The following is a 27932-nucleotide window of genomic DNA, read 5'->3' as shown; positions in this document are numbered from 1 at the left end:
CTGTCAGTATGTCAAAATGATGATCCTTCAACTTGATTTTTCATTTTGGGGAAGTGAAAAAAGTTGCAGGGTGGCAATTTTTGCAAGTTGTGTGATATTAAGTGATTATTGTGTTTGCACGGTTAAAACACTGCTGTGACATTTTCTCTGTTTTCTGCAGATTTTTTTTTTTTTCTCTGCACAAGTTTGTGGACCACCAAGCTCACAGTGCAGGTGGTCGGGACATGACTTTCAGGAAGCTAAGGAAAAAAATTGCTGCTTTGCTGGAAGTGGTCCAGAGTGGCATAAAAAGATGATCTTTAAGGGAACACTGGCCAACTTTATGAACTGGCCCCGAGTTTTTTGATCACTGCTCATATGTTAAAGATGTAGAGATGCACTTTATTTTTTGAACTGTGCAGTTGCATCTCCGAAAGAATTCAAATAGGAAATGTGAGATGCATCTTTTAATTTGCATGTGACAAACAGACCGCCTGCGCTCAACTGTGTGACTCGTGTGCAGCGAATATCACTGACATTCAAAACGAGACAGTCAAACATGTTTCATTTTGCTTCACAGATTAGTGGAACAAGCTGGCAACTTGTGCTGCCTAATTTGCATGATATTATCACATTTTGTTATACGCTGTATGTGCTTTGCTTTTGATTATAATGTTTGTCTACAGCAGGTTTGTTTTTTTGTTTTTTTTTGTCGGGGTGTAAAAGTGCATCAGTGGATGGCATATAAGAATAATTTTTTTTCAAAAAGATTAAAAGCTTCCTTTGTGTGTTTTATATGTGGCTTTTTTTGCACACCTGCAGCCACATTTGATCTATTATTCTGTCATTATCTTAATTCATTTCTATATATTCTTCAGGATAAGCGGAAACACAGAGGTCCCAGCACCAGGATCACACCCAAGTCCAGAGAATTCATCGAAACGGATTCCTCCTCCTCTTCATCAGAATGCCAGTCGGATACAGAGGAAGCCATCAAAATCCCAGCTTTGCCGCCTCAGACGACACGCTCTGCGATTAACACACAGACTCTGTCCAACACGCACATACACGCGCCTCTTCTCCCATGCCTTGGCTCTGCTGGTGGTGTGGGGAGTCTGGGAACATTTGGAGGGAAGGGACTTCGAGTCAAAGATGGTAGCAGTGTGCCCACTAATGGTAGCAGCAGCAGTAGTAATAGTAGCATCGGCGGTGGTAATAATGGCAGCAGTAGTAGCTGTAACTCCCTGAGCATTAGCAACATAAGTGGTTCATTTGGCACTTCTGTTCCTGATCCCGGAGGGTTGGGAGGGCAGACCAAAGACCTGGAGTCCATGTCACCACCTTCCAATCTTGGACATGAGGTGCCTCTCTCCCCCTTGAGGGAATACCATGAGATCCAGAGTTTATGGGTGAAAATTGACCTAAGTTTGCTCAGCAGGGTGCCTGGCCAGGGTGTGGGGGAAAGATCAAGGGTGGGAATTGCAGAAAGGGACGGGAGTGAGGGGAGAGACAGAGAGAGACAGGGGGAGAGGGAGAGGATAGGTGTGGCAGAGAGAGAAAGACAGAAACAGGAAGAGAGAGAGTGGCCAGGGCTAAGGGAGAGACAGAAGCTGACGAAAGGGGAGAGACAAGAGGAAGAAAATGAGCAATTAGCGCAGGACAGAGAGAGGCAAGGTGACAGAGACAGATTAACAGAGAGAGAGAGGCAGACGGACAGAGAGGACAGGGAACGATTCGGACTTGGGGAGAGAGAGAGGACGACAGCGAGGGACAGAGAGAAGATATGCCAAGGTCTGGGGGTCCTGGACAACACCCCTGTGCAAGAGCAGAATAATCCCAGGCTGGCTGGGAGGACAGAGAGAGGAGAGAACGGAGGTAAACACAGAAGGCAGGCAGCTGCAAACATGGTGGTTCCAACTGAGAAACACACAAGCAAGAGCAAGAGGAAACACAAGGTGTGAAGCAGCATTTTTCACATAGAAAACTCCCTAACCATTCTGTTGTTTATTTTACTCCTTTTTTTCACATCTGTGAATTCTGGTTTCTCTATTCCTAGTCGGACCACGGAGACTCATCAGTGAACTGCAACAAGAAGCTGCGATTGGACAAAGACTGTCTGCTCCTCCCACCCTGCATCTCTCCAATACACAACCACAAGAACAGCTCAACAGAGTAAGCATTAACAGTGCACACAACCCACCCAGCAGATTAGCTCAGTGAAAGGACTCAGTGGGATGAAGAAGAGATTGTACTATAATGAAAGTGTGAAACAGTACATAGATCAAGCTTTGGCATCAGTCCCTCATTATCAACAAGCCAGATGTCCAAGGGGTTGTTACTAATTGTGCTGCTTCCAATCCACTAACAGTAGCCTCAATAGATCAGAATGCAACACAAGAGTATCATCCTATTTTGCTTTTTCTTATTTTCTGTCATATATACATTGTTACAATGGTGGATGCTCATATAAGTGTGACCAAAGTTTCAAGTAATGAGATTAGCACATGTACAAGTAATCCCTGTGAGCCCAAAGCTCAGGCTGCAGACCGCTCTGAGCCCTCTGTTCCTGATAGTTTTTTCTACTCCTGGTTATGATACACCTGGTTATGTCATCACTGAGAGGGGCTATTCTCGATATGTTCATCTCAAGAGCGCAGCTCTGGTCCCACCCACCTACTGTTCAGTGCTTCTGTTTGCAAACTGCAGCCAATCAAAAGACTGATACGACATCTGATACGACAGCTCGTATCAGATAAGGAAAAAAAAAAAAAAAAGAGGCATAGCAACATAGGTTGGCTTTAAGCTGCATCATCAGTTAAGAGTTGCCCTCAGGTCCTCAGTCAGTGCAGTAAACCTTACAGAACAAAAACCAAAACTTTTTTTTCTGCTCTTAAAAAATAAATAAAAGAGTCCTGCCAGAGGACCTGAGGGACCACCCTGCTTCATAGATTAGAAGTACGGCAGACAAGAAGGTTGGTGCGAGACCACGTAGTGCTTTAAAGACAAGTAAAAGTTTGTTAAAATCGATACAAAAGGCGATACAAAAGTATAATGTGCTCTCTCTTCTCCTGGTCCTGATCAGCAGACTTCTGAATCAATTGCAATTGATCTGTAACTTTTTTGCAGAGAAGACCAGAGCACTGCTGCAGTCGTGCCTGCTGGATATAAAAGCGAGCATTAGGCTCTCTGGCTCATGCAACACTACATTCTTTCTTTAGAGGAAATGTCTTGCTCTTATGGTCATTAGATACTGAAGGAATCTTTCATCTCAAAGAAATTCAGAGCCTCTGATATTTGCACAGACTTGAAAAATCAGCAGAAGCATTCAGTTTTTTCAGTTTCTTACACTGGAGTTTATTGAAATCAAGAGTATTTTTTTCACGTCTTTACCTGCGTGTACTTACACAGCTGATAAAATCTCATTAGATTTCCAGCTCCATATTTTTTAATTTTGGACTGTTTTCATTTCAAAATAATTCTTATTCATCTTATTCATCTTAAACTCTTTGCACCCCCCCCCCCCCCCTCAGTTCAGCCACTGTCTGAAATCAAACTGTTCTTTTAAGCCAGCTTTCTTCTGATTGGCTGCTCCTCGTAAACAGCAATTTTAAACAGCGGGTGGGTGGGGCTTCTCTACTCACAGCATGAGCTGTGTGCCTGAGATGACCGTTTTAGAGACATCGGCTCTTACTGACATCATAAAGAGCCAAGAGTAGAAAAACAGTGTATGAAACCAAATGTTTAGAGCAGTCTGACACCTGGAGTTCAGCACACTAGCATTATGTACCCAGAATAAGAAACACTTTATTTATCCTGTGTTTGGGAAATGCTTTGATTATTTGAAACTTTGGCCCTGTTTAACATGAGCATCCGCCATTAGAACAGGGGTGGACACCAAATCCAAAACCCAGATGGTCGTAGGTTAAAGAAAAAGGCCTCCTTTTGTTTCAAAACCCTCTCAAAACACCTTTAACTCTCTAGAACAAGTTTAATTACTACAACATATGACGTGGTTATCATTTGCAAATCCCCTGTGCAAAGCAGTTTCCTTCCTGACTAACAAAGTCGTGGAAACACTGTTAAGCCTTGTTTCATTAGCAAAATATGTCCAAGTCAGCTCAGGAAATAGGTATATTTATGTTTGTTGTGAATGAAAATTCAAGAGATTCCAGAAGGCTGAAATAGGCTGTGCTTTGCCTTCCCTGATTCAATCTTCCCTGTATGCTTGCAAAACTCCTCATCCTCCTGTGACTGTCATAGACACTAGTAGAGGTAATCAGACAAGTTTACTGGAGACTGGGTATTTTTAGGAAGGCTTAAAAATTTGAATGTTGCAATGAAGCCACTAGACAGGCGAGTTCAGTTCACACGGTGACATGGGAATGACAAACCATGAATCTCGGCTTTCCGTGTGAATTATTAAAAAACAGCCTAAGCGGGCTGTCGCTATAAATAAGCCTCAACATGACAGCTACAGAGGAAATATTTTTATAGCATCTCAGCGTTATCAAAGCACACACAGCAGCGAGAGGTGCCCCCAAAAAAGAGGGAGTGACCTGGAGTTGAACCCGTGACACCGGTGTAGTCATCGCAGCCTGTTTATCATCCGGGAGGCTTTTTGCGGAAGCTCTAAATTGGCTGATGTGATCATCCGCCTCAGATCCAGTTAGCAGTTTCTTGTGACTTTTGACAGTTATCATCCTACCTGTTTTTAATCAGCTGGGTCATATTTCGATAACAGATAATAAGCAGTGCCCACATATGACTGAGGTTTCACCCCGGAAAGGCACTGAAATCACTTTTAATCATTCCCTTTTGGAATGATGGAAAATCTCCCGTGTTTTCTAATAATTGTTTTTACACACTAAAATCACTGGATCCAAATTGGCCCAGTTGTGGTCCATGTAACACAATAGTTTTACAGTGTAAGAGAAACAATAACACAAAAAGTGGGTCAGAAGAACCGTTTGATGCTGAGCAAATTTAAGCCATTTTAACTGGGTCACTTGTTAGTGTGGTTTTTTTTATTATAAAAAGGAAGCAGCTAATTGAAGGGACATGACAGCAGCTTGCAAGCTGAGCTGTGAGGGCTAAACAGTGAAACAAAGTTCAACGCAACCAAGCTTTCTTTGGGTTAGCTGGTTTGACACAACCTAAAACCCCAGTAAGAGATAACGGGTATCACAAAGGTGGTGATCAACTTTCTCAGTTAAGCCGGGTGTTCGGCTTCAGTCTGCATGGATGTTCAAGTTTCACGTGTCATGTGACTTTTCTTCTGCACAAAACGATCCCTGTGAGTGTCACCTACTCCAGAAACACTATCAGATGGTGATGAAAAAAAAGAAAAGGTGATTAAAAATCTACAAAGAACCTAAAAGTAAGTAAAGTGCAACACTGTTGCAAATAAGATAAGAGATTAATCCTGCAGAAAATTGTTTATCTGGTGATTTAGCATGCAGAGCAGTAAAATACAATTTTTAACTGAAGTTAATTATTTTATGGCTGAGTACGGTCTCAGTGCTGCTGTTCATTTTTAAGGTGACAGCTGGACATTAGCGCTCCGACACTTTAATACATTTAAACATTAAAGCTTACTGCCCCGCAGCCTGATAAAGGAGGCGTGGAAATCACTTCAGTTTGTCGGGAGATCAAAGTGAATTTCATTTTAATTAAACAGGTATTCTTGGTGTGTGTTTGTGTTCTAGTAGCTTTAATTCCATCAGTGTAAAAGGACTTAGCACCAGATTAGAATCAAGTATAACATTTATTCATTTTCTGCATCACCAAATTAATACACGCACATTCCCGTGACAATTCGACACAGAGCTTGCTCTTCATTCAGCGGTTTTAGGCACGGTTGAACAGCTTGCACATATAAGACCTATTCCCTCAGCAGAGAATCTATATTTTACTTAAAACAGGCTCTAAATAAAAGAGTCAGCCAACTTTACACTGAAACTTGGAACATAACCTGCTCCCTGTTACCACAGTGATTTAGCCAGGTTTAAAAAAACAAACAACGTTGACTTTAAGCTTGACATAGCTTGCTAATATTAATCTCAGGTAAAAGCATCAAAGTAAACAAACCGTTGCTGTAACTCACATAGCCACACAGTTTTGTTAGCAGTGGTACAGTGGCCTCAGAGAGGCCTTTACAGCTACATTTACATGCTGTTTAATGTGCTGCAGACTAATGATCAACAAACTGATATCAGTAGTGCATTTTTTTGGTTTATGTTTTTAGAGTTCCACTGATTGTCACAGACTGCTGGATTGAGGACCCAAATGTAGACTGATTAACCAAGAGAGCCATTTCTTACAGATGATGCTAAGGTCTCAAAAGTAAAATAACCAAGTCCGGAACAAGAATCCAAAACACAAAGTCAAAAAAATCCCAAAAGACAGCAAACAGAAATCCAGGATTACACAGTGAGAAACTACAGAGAGGCTTAACATGCACTGAAACAAAGACTGAGGGCAGTTTATGCACAAAGAGGTAATCAGGGACACGGAAGGGCAACAAGACGCAGGTGTAGAATAACCAGAACTGAAAACTCAAAACCAAACAACAGATGAAACTAGGCACAGAACACTTCCAATAATATCAATAACCTAAAAAAAAAAATAAAAAAAATCCCACAACAAAACCCGCAGATTGTGACACTGATATGTCGCCCGATATTAGCCATTTTTAAATCACCAAATGCGTGTGTTGCTTTTAAAAATCCCACATTGGTCGGGCTTTATTTCTAAAGCCCTTTTCATACATGGGACACATAACTGTGCTGGTTTCACTGACAGGCATTCTCTCAGTCAGTAATATGACACTTCTGCATTAATATTCGCTGGGACACATCGATGAAACGAGGCGCCGTATTTCTGTGCACAAGATTAAGCAGTAGAATAAGTGGCATGAAATGCTTGAGGTAGGAGTTTAATAGCCGCTTTGATTGTTAGTGAGGCTACATGTTCACTTTTGGGGCTGCACCCATACACACATCAGTAAACTTTAATAAAAGCCACAGTGTCATTTGCTGCTAGATCCTGTATCAGTGTCATGGGTAATTTATCATTAGTAATTAATGAAGTCCTGCAAGCGTCTTTCTCATGTGATGCTGCTGCTGGTGTGTCAAAAGCTTCGAGTGAATTTGGCTTCTGTTAACATTTTTCAGTTAATCTGACCTGTCATAGACTTTTATGTTCATTGCACTAGGAGCTTTGCTGTAAACCTGTACTTTATATAAACATCTCAGTCTGCTTTGGATGTACATTTGTAGAGCAGAGAGACTCAGCATATATGAAAGCTGTTCAGTGATTTTGAAGAGGTCCGTGTGTGCCTCTTAGAACTTAAATGGACTTTGTCTTTCGTTTATATGTTGAAATACAGTAATTTAATGTGTGCAAGACAAAAACAGTTTGACTTACATTTTTTTTTCATAAAGATGAGGGCTTGAGGTGTCTTCTTAAGTGGCATTAGATTAGTTTGGGCAGCATGAAACAGTAGAACAGTGACTGAAAGCAGATGTCTCACACCAAAGTGTAATATTAGTCAGCTAATTCATTAAAAATGCTTATGCCACACAGTGAGGAGGTCCAGTTTAATGACTGTAGTAGTGGATGAGGCCTAGCATACACTCCAGCTGCCTTTGTTTGGACATGTGTCAGTGAACAAGGCCACGCCCCTTATCCAGCTGTTCAGGTGGATGAATTATAAAAAAATGAACCCCTCTGAGTTGTTGTGAAGGGGCATCTATCCAGAAGGACCAAAGCCATTCTTTGTACCAGGCTTTAAATATGTTTTTTAATGCCGTAAAGTTTGGCATTTTAACACGGGAGCCTCTGGGATTGACTCTCTTTCCCCGCCTGCCTCAAGTGGCACCCTGAGGAACTGCAGCTTTTGCCAGTTCTGCATTGGCTTCATTTTTCAGCTCCAGAGATTGGCTCTTGGTGTGACAGGATGCAACACAAAGTCACACTGAAAGTACAAAGATGTCATTACTTTAGATGTGACTTTAAAAGATTGCTGGTGCTTTTAGGGAAAAGTAGCCAGTGTGCTCATTCATACATACTGTAAAGCCAACAGATGCAGTTAGATGATCAAAAAGGAGAGCAAGTCTGAGAGGAGCTCAAGTCAGATAATAAGTTTGATACAGTACTGACGTAACTGCGGAGATCCTACTCGCTTGCAAACATGGACCGAGGCAGCTGCTGATATCCTGCTTTTCCCTGCTCCGTGTGGAGGAGACGCCTGTCCACCCAACAAACTGAAAAAGTCAAATCAGAACATGTTATGGTATTCTGCTGTTTGGTTCTTAATTTGTATCACAAAGGATTTAAAGTGATTTAAAGACTGATGTGAATGCCGTATCAGACCAAAAAAAATGAAATCTAATTTCTGTTGGAGTATAAATCTTCTCACTGATTCACTGCAAATGCATTACAGAGGAAATTATTTGGCAGATATACTGTGGTCATTTTATTCTAAGAGGCTCTCAATTTGTTAACTTATTATGGCTTTAAAAGAACTCTGAGTGCTCTCACCTGCTTGCCTGCACACACATCAGCATCCACTTAAAGATAGACACACACCACTACACGCAAATTAGCATATATACGCACAAACAGCCTCAGACGCATCAATTATGCGGTACACAGACACAAAAGCACACACTCGTGCTTCACATGCACACACACTCCACAGCAACTAATTAGTCTTTGTCTCCCTGATTTTGTCTATTATCACTAATGTCGGTGCCTGGGGCCCTGTTCTGCGAGCTCAGCAACTTTCTCGCTGCATCAAACCCCCAGAGTTTCCAGGGAGAGGAAAAACATAAAAATATTATCTGTTGTGCTGCAAACAGCATGAGTCACAAGAGCTACAATAAGGCAGCTGAGGGAATAATCATCGACGTGCTACCGGGGAAGGTAGAATTCCAACAATTTTAGAAGGAAAAATATCATTCGGACTCTACAGATTTAAACATAAGGTACATTTATTAATTAGTCCCTAAATTCTGTCTTGTGTAAAAGTGTTTCTTTGTGCCACTATCAAGCCTTAATCCAATAATAAATTGAATGTACACACACAAGGGGAGTCCTTGAAAAGTCCAACAGCAGTTTTGAAGGGTGCTGGGTGGAGGTTAGGGAGACGGGGCAGCTCATAGATTCATAGGAGTGGTTTCTGTATCACAGTGGGCAGCCTGGCGTCTCACTCTCTTAAAAAGTAGCAAACAGTCCCGCATGAGGACTTCAGGACCCTTACACTCAGTCTGTGTCTTTGGAGTAAAAGTGTCAGGAAGCGCTACGTTAAGAATAGCATACCATGAGTAACCCATAAGAGCAGGATTCGTTTTAAAATCCAGTATTATAGGACAGATCCTACACAAAACATCAAGCATTCAGTGCATCTGTGCAAGTAAACCAATAATTTGACTGCTTTGTGCGTGTGTTTGCGCGTGTGTGTGTGTGTTCAGTAGCTCTCTGACCAGGAAGCAGTCTCGAAGGCACGACGAGAAGCTGCTCCCGCCTCTCCTGTCCCCGCTGTCTGATGACCCCCCTCGTAAACGAGCCTGCGATGGCAGCTCCTCTCTCAGCCAGGAGGGCAGCGCCGCTGGGATGTTGCCCTGCACCGCCTCCTCCTCTTCCACCTCCTCTTCCTCGCACAGACACAGGAGAGGTGAAGGAAAGGCGTCATCGCATGTGAGAAATGGCAATGTAAGTGCTTACTGGAAGGTCACTGCTACTTATATGTTGCAGTACATACAGTCCTGTGGATACAGACCTGGTGGTCAGCTTTTAATAATGTATCATTGTAGATTATGACACTGCACTATAGGAAAGGGTGACTGAGTAAAACATCGAGATCACGACTGCTGTGGGTAATTCAGCTGCAAAGTGAATCTAGCACTGTGAATGAGAAGGCAATACTAAAGTTTAAGTAGCTGGTCACTGAAAGCCACCAATATAAAGTTAATTAATACAATTAGAAGCACAGATTCAATAACCGTCTACTGCAGGAAATGGATTCCCATGGCGAGAAGCCCAGTGGAGACGGTTACCATACCAACATCCATTCAGACTCGGAGGTGTGGTCGGAACCTCTGATGGACCCTGCAGAACCTCGCAGGCCAAAACTGTCGTATAGTGACACGTAAGTTAAAAAACAAATCACACATTTAATAATTCATTACTTTATTTATGGTTATTTTATTTATTTACCAAAACATATAAGTTACACTTTTGTGTCAGGTCAGAGGCCTGGAAATGATGCAAGTGTGGCATTTTATTTTGGAAGGTGTTTCTGTGAACCCGTTGTACGCACTAAAGGAGCTCTTAGTGAACAGGCCATCAGCGGGCTGCAAAAAAACAAAGAAATCCATCTGACAAGTAGCAGGAACATTAAGAGTGGCAAAATCAACATTCTGACTAAAAACACACACATGAGCTTGGCAACATACAAAGTGGACATTGTTAGTGTGTGATCACAGGATTCTTTCCATAGTAAAGAAAATCCCCTTAACAGCATTAACCAAATGAAGAACAGTCCCCAGGAGGTAGGCGCAATCCTATCAAAGTCTATAACAGAGACTTCACAATAGCAAATACAGAGGCTCAGAAACACTTCCAGAAATCACTGTCTGTGAACACAGTTCACCGTGCCATCCACAAACACAGGCTGAAGCCCTGTCACCCAAAGAAGAAGCCACACGATCCAGAAACGTCACCGTCTTCTCTGGACTGAGGTGAAGTGGAAAACTGTGTCGCATTCACACGAATCTAAATTGACATCTCGCACATCTGGAAAGGCACCATCAATGCTGAAAGGTATATCCAGGATTTAGAGGAGCCTACGCTCCCATCCACATCATGTCATTTTCAGAGAAGACCACGCTAAACCACATTACATTCATGGCTCTCAAATAGGGGACTGATTATTTAAAAATGCTGCAGTTCCTCAATGTTAATGTAATATTTTTGTTGAACCCCTTCCAGTTTGAACTGAAAGTCTGCACGTTAAATTTGTTATAATAACTGTAACTTGAAAATGTTTTGATAAAGGATTTGTAAATGTCCAAAAATATATGGGCCTAACTGTAAGTCATTACCAGATAATAATTAATTGCAGTGCAGCTATTAACTGGCCTGCTTGGGAAGTCTGTTATCGTGCCAGCGGGAGCAGCTGCAGTGCTCGTCTTTCCCTCTGATTCTCATGGATCTGATGTCTCAGAAACACCTCGAGGAAATTTCTTCCAGTTTGGCCCAAACTTTCAGATATAGTGATTTCTGTTTGGCCCTCAAGGGTTAAGGTCATTGTGACCTCACAGAACATGTTTTTGGCCATAAATCAAACACACTTTTCTGACCATTAATCAGCGCCATAACTCAGGAACAGGAGGGGACATTATGACCTTATTTTTGGTTAGGCTGAAAATGATTTGGATCTCGGGTATGGGACCCTCTATTCTCATGTCTGTTGTAGCAAAACTTGCCCTGTTTACTGTAACTTCAAGTAAAGTGCCAGATACTAGGCCTGTTAGTGTATGGTGATGGGGAAAGCTGTTCCAGCCTTATCATTTGTCCAGATATGCGTTAATGTAGAAAGATGATACATCACCTTACATATTCGTCCCAAAAGGCTTCTGCATTATTCATGAAACAATGTGTTTTGTTGTTATACTAAGGTTACACTAAGCCTGAGGTATGTATACCTAAGTAGATGACTGTGTGTAGCTCACTGCGAGCTACTTGTAGTCAGTGATTATGTAAATCTCTCTCTATGATGCAGGGTGTTGTTTTCAGTCTTTGTTAAATAACATGTCAGTGCAGACATGCTCTTTATGCCCCCCCCCCCCCCCCCCCACTGTTATGTTTCCAGGGTCCACAGTGCCGACTACTATATGCAGGAGGCCAAGAGACTGAAGCACAAAGCCGATGCATTGGTAAGATGTGTGGCTCACTGAAAATCGATGACTCAAAGATACAGGTAGACACACACATTGAGCTCTCTGTGCTAAAGCATGGGAGGCAGACAGACAGTAAAAGCAACAAATGATTAGAAAGCGCGCAGTGTTAGCATCTACAGACTAGACTGTAATATTGTTTGCACTGTAAGTCTCTGCAGAATGAAAATCTATTTCATATGAAGGACCGTACTGTATAATTTGTGCTATTTATTGCACCATAAAGGGACATTGCATTCAAGGACTGATGATGTCTGCAAGATTATACAATATCAAAAGTATTATCAGAACCCCCCCCCCCCCCCCCCCCCGCACTCTTCAGACAATGAAATGAGATTTATTTAACATGGAATTTATCTCGTGTTTACGAGTTCTTTCCTCAGATTTTTTGGGGGGATTTGCATCTCAGTGGGAGATTATTCAGAGACTGCTGTGCTGCTGCCACGGTGCTGTCAAGACGTCGCTTATTCACATTCCCTCGCTCTCTCTCCCTCCTCTGTTGCATCCCTTTTCATTTCATATTTGTCTCCGTTTCTGTCTTTCCTTTCTTACCCTCTGCCTGCAGATGGACAAATTTGGTAAAGCGGTGAACTACGCAGACGGCGCGCTCTCTTTCATAGAGTGTGGAAATGCTATGGAGCGAGATCCACTAGAGGCCAAATCACCATATACGATGTACTCTGAGACTGTGGAGCTAATCAGGTAGGGATGGACAGAAAAAGACCAATAAATGCTCTCTAGTTTCCTAACAAATGTGCAGAATAGAACTGATAAGAGATTTTATTTGGAAAAGGTTCATTCAGAGCACTGCACCATGTGGTGATACCCAATGTTTTTGAGAACAGCTGCTTGCAAAAAAATGTTAGTAGTTTTTCATAACTATGACCATCACTATCTATTAAAATCTAATATGAAAAATGCATTCAAATCAATAGTGATTAATGATCTTTTTTCTTACTGTATGTGGACTACAGATCCAATCTGCTCCTGATGAACTACTCGATACAAGGACACTGTAGATTTATATGAATGCAGGATTTGTGAGTGTAAAGGACTAAATCTGTAAAGAAAAAACATACAGGTTAAAGTCATGCACATTATAACAAATAAGGCCAAAATAAGACATTTCCTTCACTGGTGTTCATATACTAAATACAGATACACATGCCTGATATGCTGCTGCTGACATCCTTATCTAAAAAGGTGTGCACTGTCAAAACAGATGTTTAAATTAACAAGGTTAAAACTGGTCTGTCATTTTTTTTTACATATATTTAGCAGTTACTCAAGTCAGCAACTCCATATATACCCCATTGTGGAGGTGGAGTAGTTACATGTTATATGTATACTATACAAATATAACAGTATTTGCAGAATCGGTACGCAAAATCCTCTTTTGCATTGTTTTTAAGGCCTCCTCAGTATATGTAGACACTCACAAAGTTATGAGAAAAATCCTCCCCTGGTTTCTTTCCTTTACCGTAGAAAAGGCTGAGAGCCTTTCAGAGATCTGTCTTGGTTTGCACATCATTGTGATGTCAGGACAGGATTGGCTGACACACAAGTCTGAATCGTGAACTCGCAGCACTCTGTCATTTTAATTATTTTTATTTACATCACTTCTGAAGGACAGTTAAGTAATAGGGTGTGGCCAGCAGCAGCTCATTTTAAAGCTACAGATACTGAAGCAGCCTGTGAACAGAGGCTGAGTGGACACACCCCAGTGAAGGTTATGTGAGGTATTTTGAGCTGAAACTTGATAGATAGATATATTCTGAGGATATTAACTTGTTGCAAAGGGATGTAATATGGGACCTTTTAGTGATATTATGCGGTGGTGTATAATCACCTTTTTGCCTGTCAAAAATCAAAGCTTTTTAAATAAAAACTAAATTAGCATCTGGATAGCTGGACTGTTTTCCAGTAGCCTCACCGACATGCACAGATGTTAATGGGTGTAATTTGTTGCATAACAGGAACTCTGCAGGTTTTCATCCTTCGATAGCTGCCGGTGTGTGCAGCTGCTGAGTGTAACTTTAAGACAGCAGGCTGAGAGTAACTAATAACTGCTAAGTATGAAAGCTGGCATGTTGAGGAAAGGGTGGTGTAGCGGGACAGAGTCTTTTAATTGGAGTGCTGAGGTTCAAGATCTCCTTGTCTGCACTCATCCATTCTGCTGAAGTGTCCTTGAGCTAAACACTGACTTGTTACCAGCTGCAGTGGCTCTGACCTCTGAACTCCCCGAGAGGAGGAAAGGACAGGAGTTTTCCTTCAGGGATCAATAAAGTGTTAAGGTGTAACTCTCAGTCGATTCATGACTGTTGAATTGGATTTTGACTGATGAAGTGTGCCGCTGAGCAGCGAGGGTTGGCCGAAGGAGGACCGTATTCACCCACAGCGTTAGAGAAAGTTAACTTTGTTTTGGCTAAGAACACTTCACAAGGTTTCAGTTGGCTGCTGGTAAGCAGAAAGAATTCATCATTAACTGCAGGTTCTACTAAATGTCTACAAACATCCACAGATGAGTGACGAGTATCTCTTCACTGTAGGTATGCCATGAGGTTGAAGAACTTCACCAGCCATTCAGCCACCATCTCTGAGAAGAAACTGGCCGTGCTGTGGTACGATACTCTTCCACTGTGTATGTGTGTTTGTGCAAAATACAGCAGGCGCAGGATTTAAGGCAACACGCGATCATTGCAGTATAAAAAGAAGGGCAGTTAAAATTAGGACTGCACAATCAGTTGAATTTTAATCTCAATCAGGATTTTGGCTTCCCACAATTAAATGAACATTAAACGCCCAATACTGGAAATGCATACTTGACCAGCAGAAGCAAAAAGGAAATCACTGCCTGATGACACGCCTGCATGTGCCAATCACGGCTGTTCCCAGTGATGCGTTGCTTGAGGTTTCCTGGATGTACTCACACCTTACTTGTCTGTAAAGGTGGAACGTAGCACGCTGTAAAGGTGAAAGCACAGGTTTTCCTCATCTAAGAGATGGACTGTATTTAGGTGAATGAGAAGGACCAATTGCTATTTTGATGCAAAGACTTCTACATCAAAATAGCAGGAATGCGGCACAACATGGATGTGAAAGCAGTTTTATCTTTGACAGTGCGATAAAAAACGAATGTCACTAAAATAAAAGAATAATTGTGATAAATAATCATGATCTGAATAGTGATCAAAATAATTGTGATAATCATTTTGGTCATAATCTTATGTAAATGAAGGTGACAACAGGTGCACTGGAGGAGCAACAACAAGGCATCAGTCCCAAGCCTTGGTACATGGGGAGGGTTGCATCAGGAAGGGCATCCAGCATAAAATCTTGACCAAATCAAATGTGCGGATCATAAAGAAGAAGATTTCCATACCAGATTGATCTGGGAGCGGGGTAACAACAACCGCCTCCAGTGCTGTTGACCAACAGGGTGCCTGTGGAAACTGTGCTACTGTTGGCCGAAGGTAAAGGAAGAGGAGGATGGAAGGTGTGTTTAGGAGGCAGCGAGAGAGAAGGAAAGGCAGGAGTGTGGAGGTGAGAGCAAGGACTCTAAATGTAGAGGCTATGACTGGTAAAGGGAGAGAGAGCTGAGAGAGAAGGAACGTAGATTGTGTTTGTAGGAGACCAGATAGACAGGATGCAAGACCAGGAGCATTGGATGGGATTTCAAGCTGTTGTACCATGGATAGGAAGAGAAATGGAGTAAGAGGAATCTTGAAGGAAGAGTTTGTTCATGTTGGAGGTGAAGACTGTCAGACAGGATCATGATAGTGAAGCTGGAAATTGAAGGGGTGATGCTGAATGCTGTCAGTGGGTGTACCCCACAGGTTGGATGTCAGAAGAGAAAGAGGAATTCTGGAGTAAGTTGGATGAACACACACAGTGTGTGTGTGTGTGTTTAACCTCTGAGTCCAGGAGGAGTGGAGCAGGTTCTCCACCACTTGGGTGATGGTGTCTTCCCAGATGTGCAAGCTGCCAGTTCCATAGGCACTAATGCAACCCCATACCAAAGATGCAGGCTTTTGGACTGAGCACTGATAACAAGTCGAATGGCCACTCTCCTCTTTAGTCTGGGGACTGTGGCGTCCAAGTTTTACAAAAAGTTCAAATCTTCATCTGACCACAGAGCAGTTTTCCACTTTGCCTCAGTCCATTTTAAACGCGTTTTGGTCCAAAGAAGGCTGCAGTGTTTCTAGATGGTGTCATGGCTTCTTCTTTGCCTGATAGAGCTTTAAGCTGCGTTTGTGAATGGTACAGTGAACTGTGTTCACAGACAGTGATTTCTGGAAGTGCTCCTGAGCCCGTGCAGTGATTTCCATGAGAGAACCCGGTGACAGCCCATCCCAGCTGTCACAGGGCAAAAGGTGGAGTACACCCCATTACCAGTCTATCATAAATGATAAATATTTTTTAATATTTTTACCCACAGCGATCTTTGTTTTTTTGAGACTATGTGAGCTCCCTGTAAAACACAACCATTGTTTTTTTTTTCTTTTTTTTCCTCCCATTCATAGTATTATACATTTCCCACAATCCTTTTTTCACTGAAGTTCTTCCTAATCCTCAAGGATTTGTGGGGCATGTTTGAAGTCTGGGTGCATTCTGTGCAGATGACTTGAAAATAATATTGAGGATAGATCTTTAAAGGGAATTTATACAGAGGACTCATCTGCCTCCTAATGCCTTTGTTTCCATAGTAACCGCTGTCTGTCTCTGCTGTATCTGAGGATGTTCCATCTGAAGAAAGACCACGCTGTCAAGTACTCACGGTCGCTCATGGAGTACTTCAAGGTAACACACACGCGCATACACACTTGGACACAGATCCCATTTCCTCTCTCTCTCTCTCTCTCTCTCTCTCTCTCTCTCTCTCTGTGCGAAAAACACACAAAGCCAATTACAATCCCTCAAATACATTTCATATTCATTTTCATGGTGCCTGTGCATTAATTTTGCATGGCGTTATTAAATTCCATTCTTTCTCTTTGATATTAATGTATTAATTAGCTCCATCAATCATCACAGTGGATTGTTAGGGTTTAATGTGCTTGTTTTGATTAATTATGTTTAGTTTAATTAATTACTGAGGATGTCATTATCACAGTGCTGCATTTGCATTGATGGGATTGGATTTCTGGGGAGCGACTGACTGGGGGGGTTTATCTGTGCATGTGTGCGCAGTCTTTGTACATACAGTAAGTGTTGACATAAAGTTGGAGCAGTTCATTTTAAAAGGAAAATGGCACAAAAAAAGCAGTCTAACCGCTTCTGTAATACACTTATCTGCACAACACATTAATGTTGATTTTACATTTTTGAAGCTGACTAGCATTACAACCTATTTAAAGTCCAGGAGTTAAGCTAAGGCGCACATCATATTAGCTTTGCCTTTGCCAAATGCTTTACTGAAGGGTTTCAATCCAAAATACCTTTACATGATTAGAAAATGTGACTTTAACATATTAATTGCCTCAAACTTAAATCATTTAAGTTTAACAGTTCAGTCTGACATTTTGATAGTTATACGTTTTGAGAAACAAGCTATTATGTATTGTCACAGTTACAGATGGTAACACAAAAAGGAGCTAAAAACAGCAGGTTTGCCTGTTTGAAAAGGGCTCCTTCCTGTTCCTGACTTTCACAATAAACTTAGATGATTGCTGATGTTAGGGTGAGTGAAGCAAGATAAGGGAAAGAGATCCTGGATATGGTAACTGAGTGCAGGGCTCAGGTGGAACATCTCATATGGGGACCATCCAGTGTAAATTAGAAAATTATAGAAGGGATTACAGAAGATAAGAAATACAAGAAATACAATATCAAAATACAAGTAAAAAAAAAAAAAACAAAACAAAACAAAAAAACTTTTCATATCCCATAACTTTTGTTAACCAGCCACCATAGAAATGACTCTTGGAAGTTTACCCAAAAATTCACCAGTCACCAGTGATATTGTTGTGAGTTATGACAGCTGTGTTGCCCTGATTGATACTATTGCTGATAAACAATTGAATAAAATGGTACAGCCAAATCAATGTACGGCAGATCCCAGGATATAAATAGCTTTGATTTTAATATCCATAAAACAGAAGTTTCAATTCAATTTTACTTGTATAGCAACAAATCACAGCAGCAGTCACCTCAAGGTGCTTCATACTGTGAGGTAAAGACCCTACAATAATAGAGAGTAATCCCCAACAATCAGACGACCCCCTGTGAAAAGCACTTGACAACAGTGGGAAGGAAAAACTCTCTTTTAACAGGAAGAAACCTCAGACAGAACCAGCCTCAGGGAGGAACAGCCAAGATATTTTTTCTTAACAAATAAATGTATATTTTTCTTGATTTTTGCTTGGCAAAAACACTTCTTTTAAAGAATGTCTGTGATGCTCATTTTATAATCCATGAACTAGAAACTTGCATTGGTTGCATAAAGTAAAGAGAAAAACAACTACATTTGCTGAGTTATTCACTGAATTATGTTGAATGCGATATATAATGTTTATGTATTCTATATAGTACTAGTACATGCCCATCCTACAATATTGTTTGTTCTGTTTGTGCTGTTAGCAAATTTGCTACATTTGCTGCAAAATCTATTTACATCTATGTATGATTTAAGGGACCATGTCATCATCCACTGTGTAAAAAAAAAAAAAGTGTACTATTATACTCATCAGGCAGACACTGTACACCCCTATTAGGTGTGTAATAAAAAATTGGTATGCAAGAATTTGTATGATCAAATATACGCCCATATACCCAAACGATTTCCTAACTTAACTTTCATCATGGTTGCATATTTCCATCCCTCATGGTTTACCTGTACATATCAATAATATGGCTTAGATTTCCATTGACCTAAGTAAATGTATACAGTTATCTGACGTTAAACTTTTGATATAGTCTCTAAATACAGTAAACTTGACGTCATCAGGGAATGCATCAAATGATGTCATGTAAACATGTAGGCACAATTAAACATCACAATTCGGAGATATCAAAGATGGGTATATTCAGTATTTGCTAAATTAGATGTTATTGAATTGGAAAAGTAAAAAAAAATTGAATGGATGGATGTCATGAAATTAAAATGATGCAGTGGTTTATCAGGTGTTTTAGGTGCATAAGCTACAAATGGGTCATTTTAGCATTGGTGTGTGGTTACCAGGCAACGCGATGACATAACATTTGATGTAGATAGGAACCTCTAGGGGCCTAAGGTGTACCCGTGTGCCGAGTTTGGTTGCTCAACTCCTGATTGTGTGCGAGGATTTTGCAGACAAACAGACAGACAGAGATCTGGTGTATTATAGTTTCTGGCAGTATTGTTAAAGTGAAGTAAAATATATTTGTCAGTCTAAACATACGTTAAAATTATCAACATGAATTGTGACTTTACGTCACAATTTCCTTCAAATTTCTGTTTAAAGAAAAAGACACACGCAAACAGAGAAGAGATGTTAATAGAAGAAACTGAAACTGACAGATGAAAAAAGACGTCTTTGTAGAAATGAGCAAAAACATAAAGTGTTCATTTCATCACTGAAGCTGTTTTTTTTTTCCTTTTACGCTTTTACCTTTGTGTGAATTAAACAAAGAAGATGTTAAGCATTAATTACTGAAAGAGCATTTACTCAAATACTGTACTTTTGTACAATTTTAAGTTTTTCCATTCTCTGGTACTTACCTAATCAGACATCTGTAGGTACTCATGGTTTTCAAATTAAGATTAATAGTAAAAAAAAACTTGAATACAGTACAGATCTTCTAAGCTTCTCAGATGTTTAATTTGTAAGAGGTCAAGTTGTCCACTATTTCACAAAAAGCTTGTGAGATACAAAATATTGTTACATTTTTTCTTCATTCTCCTTCCTTTTATTAGTCAGTGAAACTACTTTTAGCTGTAAAACTTTACCGGTATTTTGCTAATAATATTAGAACTACAGTCTTTTGAAGGTAGGACTGTTCCTGTATTTGTATTGTTGTATTTTTACTTAAGTGAATGAGCTGACTTCTTCCTCTACAGCTGGTGAGCTGTAAACAACACGGTTTAATACATTTATGTTTTTGTGATTCAGAATTCAGCCAAGAGTTCCCACCAAGCACCTTCTCCCTGGAGGACCAATGGAAAGTGAGTACACATACATACACAGATACACACACGCGGCATCGCTCCCCTCCATTCACCTTGATAATTGAGAATTTATAATTCACCGGAGCTCTGCTGCAGAATACCATGTCGCCCCTGACAGCCACTTGCTCAAACAAACCCTCAGGAAGCAAATAAAGGGATTGATTTGTTGTAGATGTGAGAAGGAGAAGAACTGGAGGGGCTGCCGGGTGCTAGGCGAGAAGGAGTGATGGAAGGAGTGATGATGGATGGAGGAGGAGAGGCGTGGAGGAGCTGTGGATGTGAAGCTAATGAGTTTGGACAGCTATGACGCTGCACAACAGCAGGACTGGGCTCAGTGTGCGTGCGTGTGTGTGTGTGTGTGGCACTGAGTCAGGCACAAGTTGTGGGTTAGCAAGGGTCAAGGCCACATCACAGACATTACATCATGTCAAGAGCAAACACACACACACACACACACACACACACACACACACACACAGCTGTGCAAGATGGGGAGCAGCTTGCACTAATATATCTACTGTTACTATACAGAAAACACCAGGAAACTGTAGCCCTTTGTCACATTTTCTATATTTCCCTTTAATGCCAAAGCTAAAAACAAAAGACAGTTAGTCTGATTTCCTACACAGTTAATGTGCTGCAGTATAATTATTACTGTGTCCTTGTTTATTAAGCTGTTACTCTCCATTTCTAAACCACAGTGCTGGTGCTGCACTACCAAAGACATTTACATTGACCATGAATCACAGGAGGTGTAAAAGGCTTTCACCCACAGTCAATGAACACACTTCCTTTATGCATTCACTCAAACAGCTTCACTCAAGGGCATGAAAAAAAAGATGTATCTGAATTTATGCTAACCCTCATATTAAAATAAATAAAATATTCTTATTGTAATAGTATTTTAAATAATCCAGCACTAGCTGACAGTGTTAACACAGTGTGCTGCTGGTTGCCACTGACCTTTAAATGGAAAAACAGAAGACGGAGTATTTCGCTGGTTAACCTACGACCACCACGAGACCTTTACCCAACAGGTTAATCCCATGTACCAAAAACAGGGAAAACACACAAGGAACAAAGTTTTAACCAAAAAAAATGTCTGTCTTTGTTTTTTAAGGTACTGTAGCTATTGTAACAATATTGTTCTGGTGAATTTGTTTGCTCCCAATAATTGTGGCAAGGAAGTCATTGTAGCTGGAAATGATTTCCTAACTGGGAAAAGGAACTCCACCTTCAAAAAATGACGCCATCATCTGGCTTTTAATATTTATATAGAAAAATTCAAATTCAAAATATGAAGACAAATGGGACAGAATTTGGGGAGTGCTTTTGCCTCTGTGAACCAAGTGGATTTGAAATCAAACTGACTGAAGCTTTAATTGAAGGGGTTTAATAAGAGTTTTTCATGAACTGTTTTAGGAATCACAGACATTTTCATACATAGTCCCCCATTTTCAGAGCTTCAAAATAACATCATTTGAAATATAAGGACTGTTTTTAATACTTGGATGAAATCCTTGATATCTAGAACCCCTGGACATCACTACATACTGTGTCCTCCCTCGAGATGCTCTGCTGGGCCTTTAAAGCCTCCTTCAGCTGCAGTTTGTTTGTGGGTCTCTGCATTCAGTTTTGTCTTCAGTAACTAAATAAGCTGCTCTGTTGGGTTGAGATCAGTCAATTCTCCAGTTACTTTTGAGTCTCTGAAAATCAGGAACTATCCATAAAAATGACCGTGATTCCTAAACAGCCATCCATCAGTTAGGAAATCCGCTTGTCCAATTCAGGGTCACGGTTGGGCTGAAGCCTGTTCTAGCTGCTATAAGATGAGAAGCAGGAGACACCATGGACAAGTTCGCAATCTCCTCCCAAACAGTTAATTAAAAATTTTTGTAAAACTCCTTAAATTAAAGCTGAAAGTCCTCACTTCAATTACATCTTGATTGTTTTAATTAAATCATGGTGTACAGAAGCAAAACATGGACCTACTGTGTGTCTGAAATGTCCTGCTTGAATCTTTCAGGTCGTCGTTTTGGACGTGAGGCCACCCTTAAACAATGATTTGGTTTAGTCTGAGCTCTCTCAGAAATAATGTTTTCAGACAGCTGTTTTCAGCACTCAGCATTAACAACGAGCAGATAAAAAAGTCAGACTTTCATTTGGAGGTGGTGATCGCAGAGCTAAAGGGAGAAAGCATCTTAGACATACATTCATCTGGTGACCAGCAGCACAGCTGCAAATCAATGATAATGCTGCTCTGCGGGCAGTGGAACAAGCTATAAACAGCACACTGACAACAAATGACCAGAAAAATAATAATAAGAGCAGCCTTAAAAATCTCATTGTCACTAATGTTGCAAGTAGGTTGCTTCTTATTCCCGGCTGCCTTCTGTAATATGACATATTTCACATTCCACATTGTACTTGTGTTTTTCCTGCAAAACTTATACGCAGTATAAAAGATGGATGTAGCTTTTAGGCCTGACAAGTGAGGTGATTTCAATCTAATGGCCAGCAGGAGGCGTCTCCTCTGGTTACAAAACAGTTTCTGATTGTGTAGACGTCAGTGAACACTTTCCAGATAACTTTATGGACTCAGGCACCAGTTTCCAATATTATAGCTAAGCTACTATCAGCTGCTCCCTTGCCACAACAGGTAGCTCCTTATGTTTGATTTGGCAGTTATATGCAAGATACCCCCCCCCCATGGCTGGAATCAAACCAGCAGCTTTTCCCTTACCAACTGAATGTGTTAACCACTACACCATTGGAGGCACAAGAGTTTCTTTTATTATAGCGTTAAAAAAAATAATTTTGGAAATTATTGTATAATTTTATTTTCAAATTTGTGGTCTTTATTAGTGTCAGAAGGCTGGATTATCCTGCGTGCCATTGGGCAATCAGTGTCGTGGCTTTCGCGATTAAACTCATTACAGCTGCTTTTAAAACACTGAGATGGTGAAGGAGAAAATCTCCAGCTCAAGCCTTCATAGCAGGACTTCACTGTGGTGATGTCACAGTGGCTACATTCACCTTTTATGCTGTCTGTGGCAAAACTGCTTCACTACTTCATCGTACAAGGAAGAAATACAGCAGCTACAAATCACATGTAACTTGAGTTAAGAGCAGAACCTGGTGACTTTTTGACTCCTTAACTCAACATAAAAACTGCACACACAAACACACAGACATTCTATGATTACTAAACTGGGGTAAAAACTGAAAACAAATCTAAAAAGTGCTCCAGCAGGGGCTCCCTGTTTAATTCCCATGACATTACTGGGGCTTACTGTATTTCCATATTTTCAGGGTCAATGGGACCCCATCTCCTCTGTCACTAAGCCCTTCCCCAGCCAGCAATGGAGGCGGAGCAGGAGGAGGATCCGGAGGTGCGCCGGGGTCATCGGGCAGCGTTGCTATCCCCCAGCGGATTCACCACATGGCTGCCAGTCACGTTAACATCACAAACAACATCCTGCGGAGCTACGAACACTGGGAGACGGCTGACAGGCTGGCTGCTGAGAGCCAAGGTACACGAGACAGCATACGATGGATGTGTTTCCAGATCAGCGCCGACATACTGCAGAATATTTACTGTCATGGCCATGAGTTCATATTTCTAACATCTGGAAACAGTGTCAGTGTTAACTGGGTTTTTTTTTTTTGGGTGGGTGGGGGGCTGTAGTGTTCCTGCACCGCACTCCCCAAAAATCTGTTGTTGCTGTCAGTTTCTTCTAAAGCAGGTTTCACTTGTACTGAACTGCTGTCTTCTCTTCTGCAATAGTCAGACCGATGCTCTGGAGGCATTTAAACACCCACCTGACAGCACTCATTAAGCAACATAAAAGCTTTTAAACCTGAGCGTAGATCAAAGTGACAGGCATGCAAAGTAAATGCTATTGATTTCTTATTGAATACCTCATGATATGACATTATGTTCCTTTTGTAAATTATGGTTTCCATTAAAGTCACAAAGATCAATGAAGCATCCCAAACAGGGACAGCTGATCTTGTGATTTTAAAAGTTATGACCCTATTGGAGTGCAGTGTGGATCATTTTTCATTTAGACCTCTTTTTCACCCACGTCTGAATAGATCATTGTGTTAAAGCTAGTCTGAAGAAAAACAACAAAACAATTTGAGGTGACCGGTGATGAGTTAGACCGACAGCTGGTGAAATAACTGCAAAACCGAAATAACACAAATTCAGTCCTGAGTTAAATTTTTCTTAATTCAGAGACGTGCGTTTGAAGCAACTACCAATCAGAGTGAAAGATATCACTGATTGACATAAGAGGGAGTGGTTAATACAGGTTACTATGAATGAACGGCTTCCTGTGTGGACGCCCCTAAACTTGATCTGTGTCTGGGGAAGTGATCGTTCAAGCGCTTAATATCTTTGCAGAGAACTGTATACTGTGCTTTAATATTTTTACTTTGTATATGCATTTCCAGGCCACATAAATTCCCTTTGGGGTGAAAAAAAAAATTACAGCTCATCTTTCAAAGAAAAAAATACATTTCATGCCTTCTGTTGACTCAACAGGAGGCACTCACGGCATGTAGAACGTGCTGGAACCACAGTAAGGTCCAGTTATGAATAAAAAACTCGCCTGACCTTTGCCCCATGTTGCCTGCAGCTCCACTGAAAAAATGCCAGCTGTATTTTTTGTGTTTCGTTTCAGCACAAGCAGCAGCAGATGCAGTAACTAACACTGTCTCTCTCCCTCCTGTAGATTTCTTCCAGGAGCTGGACTCAGTGATGGAGCCGTTGAGTCAGCAGAGCAGCATGACTGAGCTGGTTCGCTACGTAAGGCAGGGACTGCACTGGCTCCGCATAGAGGCTCACCTGCTGTAAAGACTGGACCAGAGCCAACATTAAGAATAAGAAAAAACAAATGGGCCGGGAGCTAGAACTGGGGGGAACAATTGAGATGAAACCCAGAACGATGCTTCAGTTCCCACTGGGATCCTCTGAATGACTCAACACCGTGCACGCTAATATAATGGCTCACACCAGGTGGATTAATTGGGCTGAAATCACCTGTAATTAGGAGTGAACAGTAACTAAGTTTGGAAATTTCAGCTGTGAACCACAGAATACAAATTAGCATATTAACAATTTGGCTGATGCTGCTTTTTTGGAGCAACAGTATATGAGAGATTGTAGCTTTAACTCCTGAAGGGACAGTACATGCTGCTAACCTAATCTCCCTGAGCAGAAAAAAAGACGAGAGGAAAAAAATGGTTTTACTAAGATGGGTTCAGTCTCCAAAGGATAGGTGTGAGGCTGAGCGGAGGGAAAGAGCTCAACAGAGGGTCGTCTCCTCCGGCAGTGGACCAGAAATGTGTCGATGATGAGGACTAGAATTAAAGCCTTCGGCTGATATTGATCCAAGTGGAAAAGTACCAGTCTAGTCTATTAATTAAGGGCCACACTGGTAAAGAGGCCCAGCTACAACCACTACAGCTGAATTAATGGAGGCTGAATTCAGTGCACTTCTTCTGTTTCACTCCATCTTCAGTCTTTAAAGAGGAATCCTCAACAACAACAGCCCAAAAGCTGGAACCTGCTAGTGTTGTGTATAAAATCAGTCTAATGCACAGGGAAACATACTTTTGCCTGAGTTGTTATTACAGTTATAAGTTAGTACACTGCTACTTTTTACATTTAAAGATCCTTAAAGCCTCAGTCACACTAGAGGGAAAACTTGGCCTGTAGCCTCTTTGTGGCAAGGAAAAAAAAAAATCAGTGGTTGCTTAGTGATTGCATTGATTTTTGATTTTTTTTTTTGCCACACTCAACCTCTGGGTGATCAAGGCAGTCTCACAGGTTGCCGGTGGGAGGCAAACAGTCGCAATCCAACTTGGACTGACTGCAGTCGCTCTCAGACAGATTGGAAAGGGTTTGCAAATGATTGCCATCTAATTTATAAGTGCAGACAGACTGCCAAAACATTGCAGTCGATCTGAGTCAGTCTGCGCAACTCATCTGCAACATGTCTCTTTGCAACAGGGGGACTCGACTAAAATGGTTGCCAGCTGGTTGTTTTCTGGTTATATTCCCATATTAAAGCAAGGCTGCTGAGCACCTCTGTCACTCTGCAGTTAAATCACCATCCTTCAGCAACTGTGTGACTATTTGTGGAGGAATTTGTTTCCAATCTATGAAATTCTGTAGTAAATGTCAGTTTTTGTGTATGTAGATGGCAGCAGATTTGCAACAGATGGCAAAAGATTTGTGATTTTCACCGATTTATCACCAGTAATCCCAGGATTATCACAAACAGACTGCATGTAACTGACAGCTTGACCCCGGTCAATCGCAAACTGGTAGCAGACTGACTGTCTTATTGCCGTTTTTCACCATCTTGATGCAACAAAGTTGTTTTGAAGATGACAACTGACTGTGAGCGTCCGCACACCTGGTCCCCGTCTTCAAAGCAACCGTTTCAAAGGCAGCGATGTGCCTGGTTGGCCTCAAGCCACCGTTTCCCCCTAGTGTGACTGCAGCCTGATGTGATGGCATTTCAGTTTACTACAAAATATCAATTTACTGAAGCTTGAGTTTATAGTTTGATTAACAGCAAAGCAAGGAATGTAAAGTTTCAGTAATGCTCTGGTGGTTTGTTTATTTGGGATCTTGTTATTTGTGATCTGCAATAATACCAAAATTAATTTATTGGCAGTTCAGGGAGGACCTTTATGCCACAATTAACCTTAATTTCTAAAAAGCGCACACTACATTTGGGTTTTGTTGTTACTTGATAGTTAGAACAGACAGAAGTGGTGAACAGCTGGATAAGAAAAGGGCTCATGACTAGAACTGGTTCTTTTTCTGGCTGTTGTGAAGCTCTATGAATGTTACATGTGCTGGAAACTAACAGCCGTGTCGATCTTTCCCTAAAAATGGACACAGCGGCAGATATATGCATTTAAATAAGGATCTCTGACCAAATAAAATGGCAAACAAAATTACAAATATGATAAGATGAAGCTTTAAAAATATCTGAAAGTGCCCTGTGAGCTTGTACGTGGTCAAGTTGCAGTTCTGTAAGTTACCAGAACAAACACCCAGTTTGCTGGTCCTACAGATTGTGATGGTTTTCTTCCATCACAGAAAGCATCCGTCTGGCTCTTCTCTCGCTGGTTTGGCGCTTTTGTGAAATTCCACTCAGTTCTAGTTCCCATAGTAACCCACCAACTAAGGCGTCAAACACTTACTGGGGGGAAAAAACTACAAGATTCAGTATGATTTGGCTCTAATTAAGCCCCCACCCACATGCAGAGCAAGTAAACAGGGTGAAAATCTCACATCGGCTTTTCTGCCCTGATGTCAGAAAAAAAAAAATATCTGTGACTTTGTACAGCACTTAATGAGATCAAATCAACTGCCGGGCGTCTTATAGTCGTTTCCCCGCATTTGTTGTGTCGTGTTGTTAGTGTGTATACGTGTACAGCTTATTGTGAAGTCTTATTTAAAATCATTACCTGACCGAACAATAATGTTTGTGTACAATAATGTACAGACTGTGACTCCTGAAAACAGTGTTTCTTGTGTCTTGTGAATGATTCAGTGTGAGTGAATGAGGAAGTGAAGCAGGTAAATAGGGCATCTGTGTGTGTGTGTGTGTGTGTGTGTGTGTGTGTGTGTGTGTGTGTGTGTGTGTGTGTCAGTGCACAGGCTATAGCTGCATTTACACAGCGCCAGACTGAAGTGATTTTTTTAAGTCCTTGTGGTGCATTACAAACAAGAGACCACACTGTTTCTGTGTTTTTCATTTTCACGTGCGCTATAAAGACTTAAAATCAGTTTATTTATGGTCTCTGTAAATCCAGCACAT

At 41.1% G+C, this 27932-nt stretch overlaps 1 protein-coding gene across 1 annotated transcript in view; it reads left to right on the top strand.

Moving 5' to 3' along the window:
* The window catches only part of aff2 (AF4/FMR2 family, member 2), a 195372-nt gene extending 167653 nt beyond the window's left edge, over positions 1–27719 (top strand). Inside the window, exons 16-26 of the mRNA XM_030738522.1 lie at positions 858–1934; positions 2036–2151; positions 9453–9693; positions 9996–10129; positions 11855–11918; positions 12505–12641; positions 14489–14560; positions 16646–16739; positions 20030–20082; positions 23398–23618; positions 24825–27719. Of these exons, the coding sequence (XP_030594382.1) occupies positions 858–1934; positions 2036–2151; positions 9453–9693; positions 9996–10129; positions 11855–11918; positions 12505–12641; positions 14489–14560; positions 16646–16739; positions 20030–20082; positions 23398–23618; positions 24825–24946 (2331 nt within the window). The 3' untranslated portion in view covers positions 24947–27719. The remainder of the gene's footprint in view (positions 1–857; positions 1935–2035; positions 2152–9452; positions 9694–9995; positions 10130–11854; positions 11919–12504; positions 12642–14488; positions 14561–16645; positions 16740–20029; positions 20083–23397; positions 23619–24824) is intronic.
* Positions 27720–27932: the final 213 nt, after the last annotated feature.

The sequence above is a fragment of the Archocentrus centrarchus genome, chromosome 10 (assembly GCF_007364275.1).
Source record: "Archocentrus centrarchus isolate MPI-CPG fArcCen1 chromosome 10, fArcCen1, whole genome shotgun sequence".
Lineage (NCBI taxonomy): Eukaryota > Metazoa > Chordata > Actinopteri > Cichliformes > Cichlidae > Archocentrus > Archocentrus centrarchus.
This window is presented reverse-complemented; position numbering and strand designations above follow the sequence as displayed.